Raw genomic sequence first — 16,230 nt, 5'->3', positions numbered from 1 at the left:
AACCCCATCTCCATCTTTACTTCATTTCCAGGTATATGATTTTGGGGGCTTCAGTGGCATAAGGAGCTCTACAAATAATAAAACAGAGAATTCCAGTAATAAATGTCTTTCATTAGAAAAACAAAGAAAATGGAGTAAAGAAAAAAGAAATAGTTGTTACTCCTTTTCAAGTTTAATTCTTTTATAAAATAGTTCCATTTTCTAGTATGGAAAAAAAGCACCATACAATGGTTTCCCAGTGGACCGGTAGAATTTTAAGGCTGGGGACCACCATGATTGACTTTTCTGATATTCTGAATAACACAGAGCAAAAACTTCAGCCCCGCTCTGTTAAGCAATAACTTCACCACCGCTCTAGTTAAGTAGAAGAGGAAAGTGGTGTGGGTAAATGACATTTTCCCAGACATAAGGAAAAGACTTGGATAGTTTTATAGTATCTATTCCTGACCACTGAGAACATTAAAATTACTGAATGCATGTGTCAGAAGAGAATCATGAAAGTAAATACTGCAATGAAGATGTTTTCATTCTAGGAGGTATGGAGTAACACAAGAAGAAATGATGAGGAAAGCAGTGTGTTCCTTCAGTAGTCTCTTACATGATTGTCTTACAGTGGGGTTTTATCTCTGTGTGAATGCGTGAGGATCAGGATGGTTATTTTAATTTTAAATGTACCTCTGAATTTAAAATGTTTTTGGAAAACAAAAAGTATAAAAATCATATTTTTTCAACAATAAATATTAAAGAAGAATCAGCGTTAGTGTCTGGTTGACCTATGTGCCTGGTTTGTGATTTTGCTCTTAGTGAGATCATTATTAAGCAGTAATAGTACATTTCCCATCTTTCTGTCTCTAAGATGCCACCAATGGAGCCTTCAGACAATGTTCATGACATCAGTGACTTCTTTCTGAGGATTAAAAATGGGAAGAAAAGAATTCTGTACACATAGGGAGAAAAATGATGTTTATGAAATGGAATAGCATATAAATTTTCCTCTGTTCAGAAGATTCCCTTAACAGTGAATATTTATAAATTTGTAGTGAAATTTTTTTTTCTGAAGATAGCCTAATGCCAGATTTTGGGTTAGGGAGCATCAGCGATGTTCTTCAGGTAAGAGGAAAGAAGACCTCATCACATTTGCCCAAGGACAACCATGGTTAAATGTAGACTGGACTGATTTACTAGCCACACTTCTTAGAGTGATTTGTTTATTTTTAAATGACATCATTTGACAACTTGTCATTTTAATAATTGCAATAGAAACTACATGCTTTCAGTTTTTACTTGCTACAAAACCATTGTCAGGAATGTGAGAACAGTAATGAATTCCTTTGAATATACCAAGTATGTTTTTTATCTGTCCTGGATTGTTTTTCTCTAAAGAATGACAGACTTCAGATATAAATAAGCTACCTGAAGTCTCACAGCCCACTCTGGGTTGTTTGTGAGGGTTGGATCCCAAGCGAAAGGGCAGCAGGAAGAGAAAGTCTAGTTTCTTCTTGTGATCTGCAACGGCAGGAAGAAGGCAGCATTGTCATTACTGCAGTGCTCAGGACATGGAATTACAGCTAGGAAAAGGAAGAGGACGATGCCCATGCCTGCCAAGGAGCTGTGCCTTGAGGACTTCATTTGAGTGGTCTAGGACAGAGAAGGAGCTGTAGTCCCACACAGAGCTGTAGTGAGACATTTCTGTGCGTGGGGAGCTTTCCCCACAGCTCTCGCAGGGGTCCTTCCAGCCACTGCTCTTGCAACAAGCCTACAGCCTACACAGCAGTACCAGCAACCGAAGGGTCCAGGTTTACACTTAGTCTACTTTGACACATTTCTTAGCTGCTTGGGACATCCAGCCTTGCTGTGGTTCTTGTAAGCCATTATCGGCTTACAAAGAAAGCACTGTCCCTGGAGTTTGCCAGTTCTGCCATTGCACATATTGGTCGTATTTGCAGAGTGAACTTAGTAGGATGTGTCATCTCAAGTAGCGAGGGGTTGGCAGCAGGGCTGGCAGCAGAAGGAGGAACACCTCTATGAAGATGTTCTTTTGAATCCTGATACCTCCTTGGTGTCAGCAGATTTTAGTGGCTCCATGTATAATATTCGCTATGCAGAGAGAATTTCCTCATCGTGAGTTGAAGTTTATCTTTAATTGAATAGCCTCATTTGTTAGGAGTCAGTCAGAAAAGGAATTGCTGAGCTGTTATTGATGTGTAGTTGGTTATTTTATTATAGCTTTTTTAACATGTCTTTTTTCTTAAGTAATTCATCCCAATAGCTTCTGACTTTCTCCACAGGAGGACTTTTCTATCCCCTTGATCATCCTTGCTGCCTATGAATTTTCTTTCATAATCATGCATTATCCATCAACACATTCTGCCTCAGGATGTCTGCTCAGTTGGTAGACATTTGATAAACATGTTCAGTCTAGGTACTTCCAGAAAGAAAGACATCCCTATCTGTCTGTCATTCTGAGTTTCTTGGTATGTTATTAAAAGAAAGACTTTTCTACCTGAATCCCCCTATCTGATTCAAGAAATGTCTGCTCCTACATCTCTTTTTTAAAATTGGGTGAGGCAGATCACTCTTTTCTTGACTGCCTTGTTCTTGATGATCTCCATCTCAGTTCCTGCCAACCATGGATACTATTGACAGTGATTTTTTTAATAAGTTTTCATCTGCAGTATTGATGCAAATATCAGGTCTTGAGCAGATCTCCCTGCAGAAATGCAGCGGAGTCATCTCATTTGCTAACGTTCCCCAATTGACTCAGCAGCTTGTCAGCATATTTTGAATGCAGTTACCTTGTGCTGTACTTTTTATAGCAGTGACTTTTTAAAAATCAAAACTGCATGTTATAATAAGCCTCTCATAGCATCTTGCAGTAATCCTTACAATTTTTGTATGATAAATGAGAACACACTTTGGCAATTTTATTTGTTTTTTTTTTTTTGTGATCTAAAATTAATTTGCACTGTCTCGGATTTGTTTTGCCTATGTCAGTTTTTGTTTATGCATTTGCTAAACTGTGAACATCTGCCAAGGCACTGGAGAGCATTTTCCGCAGAATCAGTAAGAATATTTTGCAGCCAGGCCAGATTTTTTTTTCCCCCTAAATTAAAATTTTGAGTTTTGCCTTATTGGGAACTATTTCCAATTGACTGTCAGGGGAATTTTCTATTCCTTTACTTCCACAGTTCTTGTTGTTTTGTTTTTCTCCTAGATCTGAGAATTGCACTTCTCCAAACTGAAGCTGAGGCTGGGGTTTGGGCCAGCTGGAGCTTGCTGGAGGTGCGAGGCACAGGCAGGGCTGCAGCGTGGCTTGGCCAGGCACCGAGAGCGGGGGCCTTGAGTGTATATCGCCTCTGAGCCAAGGGAGACTCCTCACAGCTCTTCGCAGCTGTCTCGCCCCAGGTTACACAGCCACACCATAGCAATCCTGGCCTTGAGCACTTGCAGCCAAGCCCAGAGAGTTGGGTGTACTTGAGGCCAGACACAGCACTTTTAGGGGCTCTGGAAGTTTTCATTTGCTTAAAAATGATTATAGGCTACATTATTTTAGGCAGAGTAACCAATCTGAGATTGCCTCACAGTTAGGTTTTTGTTTGTTCTTTTCTGTCCAAGATGACTACAAGTGGTATTAGTTCAATTACATAATTAGTTAATGAGAAGTTTATGGAAATTTGGAATTTTTTGCTCGAAGTCCATTTTAGTGTTAGTGATGCAAGGTTTAACTGCTGCGCAGATTATTGCAGATCTGCAGGTATAGTGAATATTATATGGAGATAACACGAACTTGAATAAAGAGGTTCATCAACAAATACTGGTGAACACTTGGATGAGTACATGAAAGTTACAATGAAGATGTGTGTGAGGAGAAGGCTTAAGGACAAAATCTGATGAAAGGTTTTTCTTTGGGAACTGTGTGTTATATGAAACAAACAAACAAAAAACAAACATTTTTTCAGTACAGAAATCTCCTTTTGCATGCCTCTTTGGGAATCTAGGACAGGCTATTAGTAAAAAAGAAAGTTTTTGGCATTAGCGATACTCCTCCCTACTTCTTTGGATGGGAACTCTTTCTTTTGTTTATTCTCTCTTCATTTGCTTCTCATCACGTCCTCTATACTTAAAAAAAAAAAAAAAAAAAAAAAAAAGACTCTTCAGTTGTGCCATCAGATTTGCCCTGCTTTTTTTCCTTTTGCAGCCATCCTCCGCTGCGGCACTGCTCTCAGCAGCAGTAGCTCACCGTAGGGCTGCAAAGCCATCAATCAGTAGGTGGCCGGCCTCGGTCGGGCATCCTGCACTCTGGAAATTGCCAGCTGGTCACTGTTGGTCTTGCAGCTGGTGCCCTGCAAGCATGGGGAGATTTGCAGTGGGGAAGGCAGGGAGAGGGAAAAGGAATACCTGGGAGCCTTCGTCACAGCCAGCGGGCAGTTTGCTCTGTTGGGATGGGGCAACAAACCTGATTTGTGTGTGTTTCTGTAAAGGCATTTACCATGTTACTAGTGCCTTCTTACTGCAATGAAAGTAGGGGATTTAGTAAACTCTTCAAGGTATTCAAATGCCTGTGTTCCATTTGCCTCTTGGCAAACTGAAAAGTATTAATTAGAGTTTTGCATGTTACTTTTTTTTTCACTGGACCTATTAATCTATCTGTTGTATTGTGTTTGTCTTCTTGCAAATGTACTGCTTCAGAGGAAAAAAAGTAAAAGAAACAAAAGTTTCTTGAATGTTACTGGCAGATGTCCAGACCGTACTGCCTGTAGCTGGTTAGGAATTCAAAGCTGTGCCTGTAACTCTTGAAAGTAATAAAATACATGAATGTGGGTGACGCATGTTAGGAAGGACACATTGCAAATTTGCATTTACACAAGGCTGGTGGAGGTATAAATTTGTTTTGTGGCTGGTAAACTGCTGTAAAATTGGTGACATTTTCAGTGGTGAAACTTTCTCTTTATTCATGGCTTCCTGCATAACGCATTGACAAAGCTGTGTTTTGTATTATGAAAAGTGTTTGTCTCTCCTGTCTTGTTTGTATGCTTTGTCAAAGTTCATCTTCCAAGTTTGGCCTTTCTAGTGAAAAGGTTATGTAGCAATACCTGTAGAGCTAAAGATCATTTCACTTTAACAACATCTTTTCATTATTTTGATATACGTATGGAGCAATTCGTTCATTCCAGTAACACATCCAGAAAGATTGTTGTTAGGTGATCCTGTGCTGACTGCCTTTTATATTTGCAGCACCATGGAAAAATATTTTTGATTATTTTTTGTTATTATTTACCAGTGGACAATTTGTCATGTCCAGTTACTTCTGTTTACAGTTTTCCTGACTATGCCCTGTAGCTCAAGACAATGTTTAGTTTTCTAAAAACAAACAAACAAACAAACCCAGCAGATACCAGTTGAAGGGGTCTTTGGCTTCTCTCCAGTTTTCGCATGCGGTAACAGCACAAAAATGTCAGTAAGCCAGTTGTAAGCAGCCGAGTGGAAATTTTTCCAGAAATGAGACAAATTCTAAGTGACAAAAAGCTGGCGTTACGACCTGCAGCCCTGTGCATAGGGTATATGGCTGAAGTGCCACTGTATCCGGAGACTCCTGGTTCAGTGGGACTCTGAACGTTTTACAGCTTGTTTTACAGTAAGGACAGATGTAGGCATGACTCCCTCTGCTGGCAGTGTAATAACAGCTGTTTGGGGCTGTCTTTTTATTTGCTTGTCCATTTGTCCTATTTTTCCCGGTAGCAGCTAGTATGTCCTTTGGTCATTAAAGAGATTGTGCCCAAAGCTGGTGAAATTTATTTCTGCAAGTGAGTACGCTTACTGTATTATTACTTTTAACAAATCCTTCTTTAAAGGCTTATTTGAAATTACTTCAGTTGCTGTGCTGCCACTACTATTACATGTTCAAGCCTTGAACTGTCAAGGAATTACGAAATATTTTTATCCTGTGACATTTTAAATTATTCTCTCCATAGGGGAAGCCTGTGGGAACGCCAGATGCTGGTGCCTATTTCCGCGTGCTAGGAGAGCATGAAGTAGCTGCCCTCTTTACTTCACCAACTGCAATTAGAGCAATCCGTCAGCAGGACCCTGAGGCAGCCCTGGGAAAGCAGTACTCTCTGAAAAGGTGAGCTAAGGCTACACTGGAAGCAGTTTCTTACAGAAGCAGGCTGGATGAACTAAGAATAGCAATGTCTGGGGCTTTGCCCGCCTCTGTATAGCAGAATTCAAATATGGTCTAGGTGTACGTGTATTTGCTTGTGAATTTATATTGACAGTTTGGAGAAAAGGCAAGCTATTAAAAAGACGACTCTTTAATTGCTCATTAAAAAGATGACTCGAAGGTTAAGAATTCTCAGTGAGTTAAGATTGCTTACTCAACCTGCATTTTACTCCACTGTGCTCATACCCTGTAATACAGACTTGGATTACACGATCCCGTACTGTTTTCCCACGTGACCTCCCACTTCTCTGAGTTCACAGGATCTTCAGTGTTCATTTAATCAGCAGCTAGTCATTATCTATCTCCCCATAATTTAGTTACTGCTTATGGTTATATGTTGCTATTCCATGCTGTTTTTAAAGTGTTTATCACTGTGCTACCTCATGCTTCAAAATCATGACTGAGTTCACCCTCACAGATCCTTTGTGAGATGAGAGAGTGGTATTATCCGTGTTTTGCAGATGAGAAGCTAAAGTCAAAGTCTTCTATTAACTTCACATACCCAGACCGAGCCATTGAACTACCACTGTTTCCCAGTTTTTAGCATTATATGGTTAAAATACGTTATTAGCATTCTGCGGTTAAAATGCCTCTCACACTGACTTGATGCATCTGTGAGTGTTTAGTACTTCTACGAATCATGTTTCAGCATTGTATGCCAAATATTCTAAAAAAGAAAAATATGTGGTTTTAGACCAGATACAGTCTTGGAGCTGAATAATTTGCTCAGTATCAAACAAGGGCCATGTCAGATTGTAGGCAGTATTCAGTCATGAACATCTTTTATCACACTTCTCCAAAGACAAATGGAAGATGTAAAGCCGTGTAGCTTAATTAGACCTCCAGTCTCATAATTGCTCGGGGAAGTTTTGTTTATCAGTAAGCTGGATTTATTCCTCAGGTATTCATTACAAGTTCATCATTGCTTTCTTCCGTCTATTTTGAGTGTTGTCATCAATCGTTTCCCTTCCATGAAATGGGGAACAAGCTCATTTGAGACCCTCATGGCCCTGTTCTTCTGTGATGTTTAGTGGCAAGAAAATGATACAGATGCTAGAAAATTTAATTGCTGTTGCTCAGCATTTTTTTAGGCAGTGACTAAAATGAGTCAGCGTCTAATTAGAATAATAATTGACTAGAAAATCTGCTAACCTGCGCTGTAAGTTGTTGCATTTTCTGACCAAAGAATTCCAGCTAAGTTAAAGTCCCTTTGCTGATACCAGTTGCCCCAGATGTAAAGAGGTATTTCATCATTCGTACTCAGTGCGTAGTTCACAAGCTTCTCCATTTGTGCACAGATTTAGTCATCTCATAATTCATTCAGCTTTGGGCTGTGCAATCCCGTGGTAAGCAACTTCTCCTCTAGTGAAGCATTTAGTATCTAGTATTCTTGTGGATTGTCTTTAGTCACTTATATGCAAAATCTAAAGCCTTTTGCACCTGTGGGTAAAAAAGGCACGTCCAGTGACTGTTCTCTGAATCCCAGTGTAGTGCTGTAAGTCTTCTTAGTGTAGTGCTGACAGTCTTCTACATGCCTTTCTTTCCATGTTAGATAAGGATTATCTTACTGTAATGTCTAGTCATGGCTCTAACTTCCTGGCTATGTGTGATACCAGTATATTATTGAATTGGGAAAGGTGCTTAAATTAGACTGGCTATCCTATAATGATTTCAATATTAATGTCCAGCTAGTTACAGTCAGTGTTATTTTATAGGTTAAGCTGCAGTTCTTAAGAAATCAAATCCAGCAGATGATTAAAATTTTCTTTCTAGGAAAATTCTTGCTTTTGGGTGTTATTTAGATGGACTTTTCCATCCAAGGTCAAGATAATTTTCTGTTTCAGATTGGATTAAGACTTACTTTTACTTGACACTCTCGATCTACGATACTTTCTTCTCCATTATGTGGTGTGGAATCTGTGAAGTGGGATGTCTGTCTCCCACCTGGGGTAAAACGTACTCCTACTTACTCTGGAGACTCTAAGTCAAATGACTAGGAATGCGTCCCTGAAAGAGGGTTCCACCATGTTACATTTAATTCCTGAAAACTTCTATTAAAAACTGATATAGGTTAAGGCGATTTATTTTTAAATCGGATTTAAAAAAAAGACTATTGCTGATAAGGTACAGGGGTGGTAGATAATGCCAGCTTCCAGTATACAAGGGAATACTTGATTTACAGGAGTAAATTGAATGATAAACAGGTTTTTGTTCTTTGGAAATAAGTTAAATAAGTCCCTGTTAAAAACTAATGTTGGCAGCATCACTGACAACTGCACAAAATTATGTGTGATGTTTCCAAAGGTTATAGTATGCCTGCTTCAAAATCCTTGTTAGCTTTTGCAGTCAAATCTTGAAATTTGTTTGCTTTCAAAACATCGCCTATGTCTTAAACATGACATGCTAAACAGCAGAAGAGATTTTTAATTTATATTACTGCAGGAGAAAAGTCCTGTTCAACCACATATTACTACAGGATCTGTAGCAGACCTGTTTTTTTGATAACTCACAGTGCTGCTAAGCAGGTCATCTGATCATATTGCTGCCTGTTGTGTTTGAAAAGCAGCGAACACCCAAATTCCATGACCTGGATGTATTCTGGTTGGCTTGTGGAATCTGTTCTCATTTTCACAAGGTAACTCTGTAATGTAGACCTATTGACTCTTCCCCTGTTTGGAATCACACTTCATCTTTTAATTGACTTAATTCTAATGAACTGTTTAGGTCTGATTTCCAAATGACTGACAACTGACAGTTGTGCATGAAGTGGGGCAATAACACTGCAGATTAGATTAACATACGAGTAGAAATTTGTAGCTTGTGTTCTATAGCATAATTGGCTTTCTTTGCCTTAAGTCAGTTGTGAATGTTCTGCCATTTTATACCAAGAGAGTCTGGAGACTGAAGCATGTTCATCTGATACCGGATATTAATGTGCTTGCTTTAGAAAGAAATACAAGGCTGCCTAAAATCTGTTCAGAAATAATGGATATAAAGTCAATTAGTAACTGCTAGTTTCTGTCTCACACGGAAATATAACACAGGAACAAGGGGATGTGAAATTAAAGTAGCACATTCAAAGCTATTAGAAAGAAATGCTTTCTCACATAATTCATGTGTTGCACGTGCTGCTAGAGGAGATGTGATTAAGACTCAGAATCCAGGATGATTGAAGTACAGTATGCAGTGCTCTCTGCTACCCCCTACTCTGTGCTACTGTAGTTTATGTATGGCCTTTCCTATTGGAGTCTTGAGCTGAATTCATGAAGAGTCTTTGTGGAGCTCCCCTTCATCTGCATTGAGAGAATGAGTTGAGCTGCTCTTAATGTTCTGCATTTCTGACTCTGTCACCGAAACCTCAAGTGCTTGGATTGTCATGAACAAGGTAAAATCTGTTCAGGGGAGAAGAACGAATGAAGACAGCAAGGGAGAAAAAATAAAAGATCTCAAAATTTGTATTTATTTATTTATTACATATTTAATTTTCTGCAGTCTCCAGGTGCATTAAGAATTACTGAGAGTTCTTTATTTCCAGTTTCTGTGAAGAAGTGCAAATTAACCTCCTCACTGTTTTTTCAGGGGGAAAAAAAAAAAGGAAAAAAAAGTTTATTTAATGCGATGCAGAGATTTTCTTTGCCAGGAAAAACTGGTGTATGCGTTTGAGAGTTAAAAACACTTTTATCGTCTTTTAATCCAGAATAATGTAACTGTGATTATTACCCATGTGAATGCTCCTGCTCTGGGGTAATGGTTTGCCTTTGTGGTTTCTTCTGTGCTTGGAGTATGAAAACGTACATGCTGTGCTGAACAACTTAAATTGTGCTAGGGACACTAGGGACCTTGATCTATCCCCTGCATTAGAGGTGTACTTCACATCCAGTCCACTGGACTCTGGAGAGATCTGGCCTAAGATCTGGATTGAACTGGACTTTATGTTAGGAGTGTAGGTTTTCAGAATGACAGCTTAGGACATATTTACTTAGAGAGGTTTTAAGATCTTTCTTCCCCATTAAATGTGTTGCAGTGATAGATGATTGCAATAATAGGTGCATTGACATGCTGTGGAGTATTAAGTGGATTGTTAAAAAAATTTTCACAGCAGGTCATTTTATAACCATTGCTGTCTCTCTTCTTATACTGTTTGATAGGAGAAAATTTCATATTCTTACACTTTGTTAGGCTTTGTTAGGCACTTCACTCTTGTATTCTTTTTGATGGATATGAACCATAAGTTGTACAAAGAGCTGGTCCCTGTCCTTCCCACAACGTAGGATTGCTGTAGAGCCTGCAGATCCAGGCCTGATGATTAAAGCGGGGAGGAATTCTGGTTTTGGCTCAGGGGATAACACACTGACTTAACTTTTAGGCAAGTCTTTTGAGATCTTGGGGTATTGCTAGCCCTGTTTTTAAAACAAGGACACTTAACAGAGTTTTTCAACGGTTTATAAAGTTAATAAATTCATAAATTTAATTTTTAAATCAAAGGATACACTCACACATGGTCTGATTTTATTTTACTTTACTTTGTTTTACTTTATTTTATTTTTTATTTTATTTTAGTATTTTTTATTATTTTTCTTTATTTTACTTTATTTTATTTTATTTTTGGTGCGGATGGTCCTTTGGGGGAGTGTGTTGCAAAGATAGATAGGGGCTATTTTGGAACAGTTTTAATGCCGGTGTCGGTTGTTGGGCTACTTGAAGCTCCAAAAGTAAATTACTCTCTAAAGTTGCCTCTTACTCTTTTTGTGGACTCTATAAGCCTAGAGAACTAGTTCAGCTTAGACAATATTTTTTGGATGATAAGAATCAAATAAGATAAATAGTATGCATTGCTATCACAAAATAGATCATAAAACCAGGCATATACTAATGATCCAGTACTGAATATAAATGAGTGGTTCATCTCAGCACAACTGGCCATTTGTTTTCATCTGTACTTCATGAACCTGAATTCAAAGTTCAGTGTTTCTACCTGAAGATGACTGCTTATTTTTTTGTTGGAGGTGTGGGGGCAAGATCATAAATCATTCTTCACTTTAGTACCGTCTTATCAGATGATGATGTTTGGTCAGTGTCATGAGCATCCACGAGTTTAAATGCAATTTTAAGTTGCTTGTTAGGAAATTGGAAGTGCAAAAAATCTGCTATGACAAGAATAAAGTTACTGTACAAGTGTTACAAAGATCGAAACCTTGGCAGCATGCAGTAATACACTGTAATGTCTCACTTCTAAGGACGAATAGTCATGTTTAAGAAAGCTACAGTTGACATAGAGGACCTTGCCATACTAAACAGGGCGTGAAGTGAATTTGTAATTTTTAAGAAAGGACAACGAAGTGTGACAGAACATCCAATAAAAGGTGGTGAAGATTAAGACCGTGGGTGGGGTTATTGCCCAGGTGTATATCACTGCATAATTTAGTGGTACAAAAATGGAGATTGTATCTGTTGTGACTGCCAGGTATTGCATTTCTTTTCTGCCAAAATCAGTTGCAGAGTATCCAGCCAAATAAGCTGAATTCCAGTACTATTGTTATGACATAGGCATTATCTGGTAGAATTGCATTATTTATTTATTTATTTATAAGTAAATAGCTTCTGTCTATGCGGGAAAAGGGCTTTAGCTGCCATTCTCCACAAAACTCATTTCCAGAGGCTTATAAAAAGATGACTGAACAACTCAAAAAGCATTAGAATCTGTTTAAATAGAACATTATTAACAACTTAAAGCTACGAGTTATGCTACAGGTATTTCCTATTTGTTCTGTTTATTTCTTTACTAATTTTTCTGATATCTTTTTTGGTATTTCGTACTTTTGTTTTGCCTGAGAGGTATCCATCTAGATCCTGTGTACAAAATATTTAACTATTCTTTACTTCCATTGGCAATTGTTTGCCACAGGCCTCCCGAGATCTTTGAATTCTGAAAATAAAGCTTCTTTTACATGATGTATCAGGTAGCATAAGTATAGCTAAGATTCTAATTGTTACTCAGTAGGATGGAGCATACAACGAATAACAGTCTTCCCTCCCCTTTTGTCTTTATCCCATCCGGGACACAGGCCACAGATGTTTATTGAATTTGTTTTCTTGTTTTCCTTTCCTGTCCAGATCAAGGTAAATACTTTTTTTTTTTTTTTTAATTTTTATTTAAAGGTTCAGAACGTTGTTTGTAGCTGGTGAGCACTGTGATGTGGACACACTAGAATGGTCAAAAAAAGTCTTCAAGGTACCTGTCTTAGACCACTGGTGGCAAACTGGTGAGTGTTTTGAACTATCGTTTGTAAAATATGGTGATGAAATATTTTCAGACTTGGTTCCTGAGTCTGCAGTAGGTCAGCTATGTGTTTCCATGAACATTGAAATAGGCAAGGCTAACAGTGAAAATAAAAATTCAGCAGAAAGAACGTGTTTGTTTTGGAAGTGGTCTGAAAAATAACTTCAGAATATATTTAAAACACGGCATTTAAAACACGGCATTTTAAAAAGCTATATAGAAAAACAAAAACATTATCTGATCCCCGTCTTAAAAAAAGTTAGCATTATTTCTGTATTTTTCCAGGTGTAATTGTATACATTTGTATGTTTGACTTCTTCATACCAGAAAATTTTGTGTTTGGAGAAGCTTTCGTGTTTAAGTTATGTTTTTTGCACATATACTTTGTGTAATTAAAAACAAATGATGGAGTGCTGGAATGGAGGGCTGTTGACTGTTCATGAAAGATAGGCGTGGCAGGTGAGATGGAGGTGTTGCATTGTACGTAAGGGAGAGATAAGACTGTATGGCCATTAGGGATGATGCAGTAGAGGGCCTCTGGGTGAGGATTAAGAGGATGGAAACCCAAGCAGATGTTGTCCTGGGTGTCTACCATTGATTGGCCACCCAGGACAATAGCATAGATGAGCTATTCTGTAGGCAATTAGGAGTTGCCTACAGTTGCCTTATCAGTTGCTTTTGTCCTTATGGGAGACTTCAAATTCCCAGACATAAGCTGGGAATATCATACTGCCACAACAAGTAAGGCTGGGAATCATAAAGCATGTTGTAAATTAACTTCTTGTCACAAATACTAAGTGTGTCAACTAGGAAGGGAGCCCTCCCAGATCTGTTGTTTGAGAATAGGGAAGGCCTTGTGGGAGACGCGGTAGTAAGGGGCTGTCTTGGCCACAGTGATCATGAATTACTTGAGTTCAAAATTTTTGAAGTAAGCAGATAAAAGGTCAGCGGAGTTGCCACCCTGGGTTTTAAAAGAGTGGGCTTTAAGCTTCTTGGGGACCTCGTTAGCAGTGGCCCCTGGGAGTCTACTCTAGAGAATTATGGGGGGGTCCATGAAAGCTGATCAATTTTCGAGAACTGCCTTTTAAAACTCCCAAGATTGAAAGCTATTGGCTTATTTCTACATATGAAAATGCTTTTCACCTCTAATAATTTAGCAAATTATTACATATTCCCAAATTTGATATATGTCTGTATTCTTCAAAGCAAGAACATTGCAAAACTGTGAGAAATATTGGCATCGTAATTTTACCTGAATACTGTAGTCTTAGTCATGCAATTTTGTCTTAGTTGTTGACTCTTTCAAATGAGGCTAAAGCAGAAGTTGGTGGAGGAGAGGAGTCTAGTATCTGTGTTATCAGTATTTCTTGTAAGATGGAGTAATTTCTATTACCTTGCTTATGACTGAGATAAGTAGGGAAGAGATCAGCTTTGCAGAATAGAGGTGACTGAGTCACTATTTGGAGGCAGAAATGAGTGAAGGGAAATAAAAGTTTGACATGCTAAAGTATTTTTTAAAAAGAGAGAAAAAGAAATGTAAAACAGCTATTTAGAAATGTAGGTAAAGTCTTTCATTTTGTCTTTGGAAGATTTATGGAGTATATGAAATTATTGTGAATTGAAACAGTTGAAATGAAAGGAAGCTTTTATTAGAGGCCTTCAAGGTGTTTATACCAGAAAAGCCCAATTGATTACAGCTTTGATTTGTGTCAATGTCTTCATCAATAATGTTTTTTTATTTGAATATTTGTGTTGCACATATAGTAAGCACACCTTAAAAGATGTGCTATGCATGTCACAGGATCAATAAGAGGCACGTAGGATTTTATGAAATAAGGACTGCTAAGCACTTGCTGTTTTCTTTGGAGACATGGCAGTGAATGAAGGAACAGCCCTTTCAGATCCTGTACTCATCTGTACATAGGGAGAGGATAATCTTGTTTTAGATTTGTGCAGGTGTTTTGTTTTTGCTTATATATACAAAATGGCACTTAGTATTTAAATAGCAATTTTCGTCTTCAAAGTAATTGTCCAAACACAAGTAAATTAATTCTTTTAACACCCTGGTGAAGTAACTGAAGTTATTCCAGTCTGGCAGACATTAAATTGAGAAAGACAAGTATCTTGCCTACCACAAGCTATTCAGGAAGCCACTGCAAATTCAGTGTTAGAAGACAGTTTTCTGTGCTCAGAGATAGATTTTTATGTCGTATTTACATATGTTTTGTGGTATTTTGAGTTTTTGTGAAGGAAAACAGAAAAGTGTCTTTCAGACCTTGTTCTAAGTCTCTGTGTATGATGATGTTTATAGAGAATGATGCTGCATTTCAGTATTCCTGCTAGGAGCTTCACGAGGAACTTTGCCAAATCTATTTGAAATAACCTAAACAATGTTTAAGTTGTACTCACTGTGTCAAATTCTTTGGAGTGGTCTCAGTACACAAAGGAATGTGGATTACCTTGATTTTGGATCTAGCTTTCAAATCAAGAATTAAAAACAACAACAACAAAAACAGTAATGAAGGTGTGAAGAGTTGCGGAAGCACAGATGCTCTGAAAGCTTGTGTTAAACATTCCTAGCTGCTTCCATGGTAGCTATTTAGTATTTGTAGCAGAATGAAATAAAATGAGTCTTCTATACCTTTTTTGACGTTTTTAGAAGTTAGCAAGTAAGATTTCAATTTCTTCTTAATAAATATAGGATGCAAAGAAAAAATTCAGGGATAAATTTGAAGTGTATAAAATGTCAGTCAAGAGACATGTTGGGGGGGCGGGGGCTTTTTTATTTATTTTTGGTTGTGTACTTCTTATACTACGGGAATCTAAGGTACAGAGCATGCAAGCGTAGGAGGTTCAAGTTGGAGAATCAGCTGTTTCATGTTGTGATATTGCCTTAAGTGTTCTGACTGTCAGCTCACTAACAGGCAGAACTATGAGAAGACTGTGCACATTTTCAGTTTTCATGGAATCACTGAATGGTTTGGGTTGGAAGGGACCTTAAAGATCATCTAGTTCCAACCTCCCTGCCATGGGCAGGGACACCTCCCACTTGACCAGGTTGGCCAAGGCCCCATCCAGCCTGGTCTTGAACACTTCCAGGGATGGGGCATCCACAGCTTCTCTGGGCAACCTGATCCAGTACCAGTTCCACAGGACTACTGGTCATACTGATATTTTATTAGGACTATACAAACAGAAGAATTGTACCATTGAATTCAGTATAAAAATATACACAGTGTAATATATTTCAATTAATTATTTCCTACTGCTATTTAAGTGGAAGAGTTTATTAATGTGGTCTCCAAGCAGCATGGTCTTGTCCCCTGTCTTCAGTTTCCATTGTGTAGTGTTGGCAACGCAATGTTCTTCAGTCATCTCTGCTTTGCCTGGGACAAAACTCTGTAGATATGCATTTCAGTCCATTGAATATGTTGAAATTTTCAGAGAAAGAGACAACAGGAAAGGCAAATTAAACAAAAGGTAACTGTTCCATTTACAGCAAAAGAGTCAGTTCTTGGATTTTTTTATTTTTTTATTTTTTAATTTGCCAGAGTTGCAGTTGTGGAGTTACATAACCAAAGCATCTAGAGCTCAGATGGAAGATGATGCTCAGATCTAGGTGCTCAGATGGATGGCAGAGATTTCTTTCAGAGTTCAGACTGTTGTTTTAGGTTATCAGATAGTTCCTCAGTGCACATTCTGTTCTTGCTTTTAAAGACATTTGTATCCT

General features: G+C 38.2%; 1 protein-coding gene across 4 annotated transcripts in view; it reads left to right on the top strand.

Annotated features, from left to right (window-relative positions):
- Window positions 1-16,230, top strand: part of LOC308187580 (acyl-CoA synthetase short-chain family member 3, mitochondrial-like) — a 71,362-nt gene that overhangs the window by 28,748 nt on the left and 26,384 nt on the right. For all 4 annotated transcript variants that reach the window (XM_080575708.1, XM_080575709.1, XM_080575707.1 and 1 more), the window contains 2 exons: window positions 5,973-6,124; window positions 12,380-12,483. In XM_080575708.1, coding sequence (XP_080431834.1) covers window positions 5,973-6,124; window positions 12,380-12,483 — 256 coding nt within the window. The remainder of the gene's footprint in view (window positions 1-5,972; window positions 6,125-12,379; window positions 12,484-16,230) is intronic.

This window comes from Anser brachyrhynchus (genome assembly GCF_964034855.1).
Source record: "Anser brachyrhynchus genome assembly, chromosome: 1".
Classification (NCBI taxonomy): domain Eukaryota; kingdom Metazoa; phylum Chordata; class Aves; order Anseriformes; family Anatidae; genus Anser; species Anser brachyrhynchus.
The sequence above is the reverse complement of the archived record's forward strand: the minus strand, read 5'-3'. Positions and strand labels throughout refer to the sequence as shown.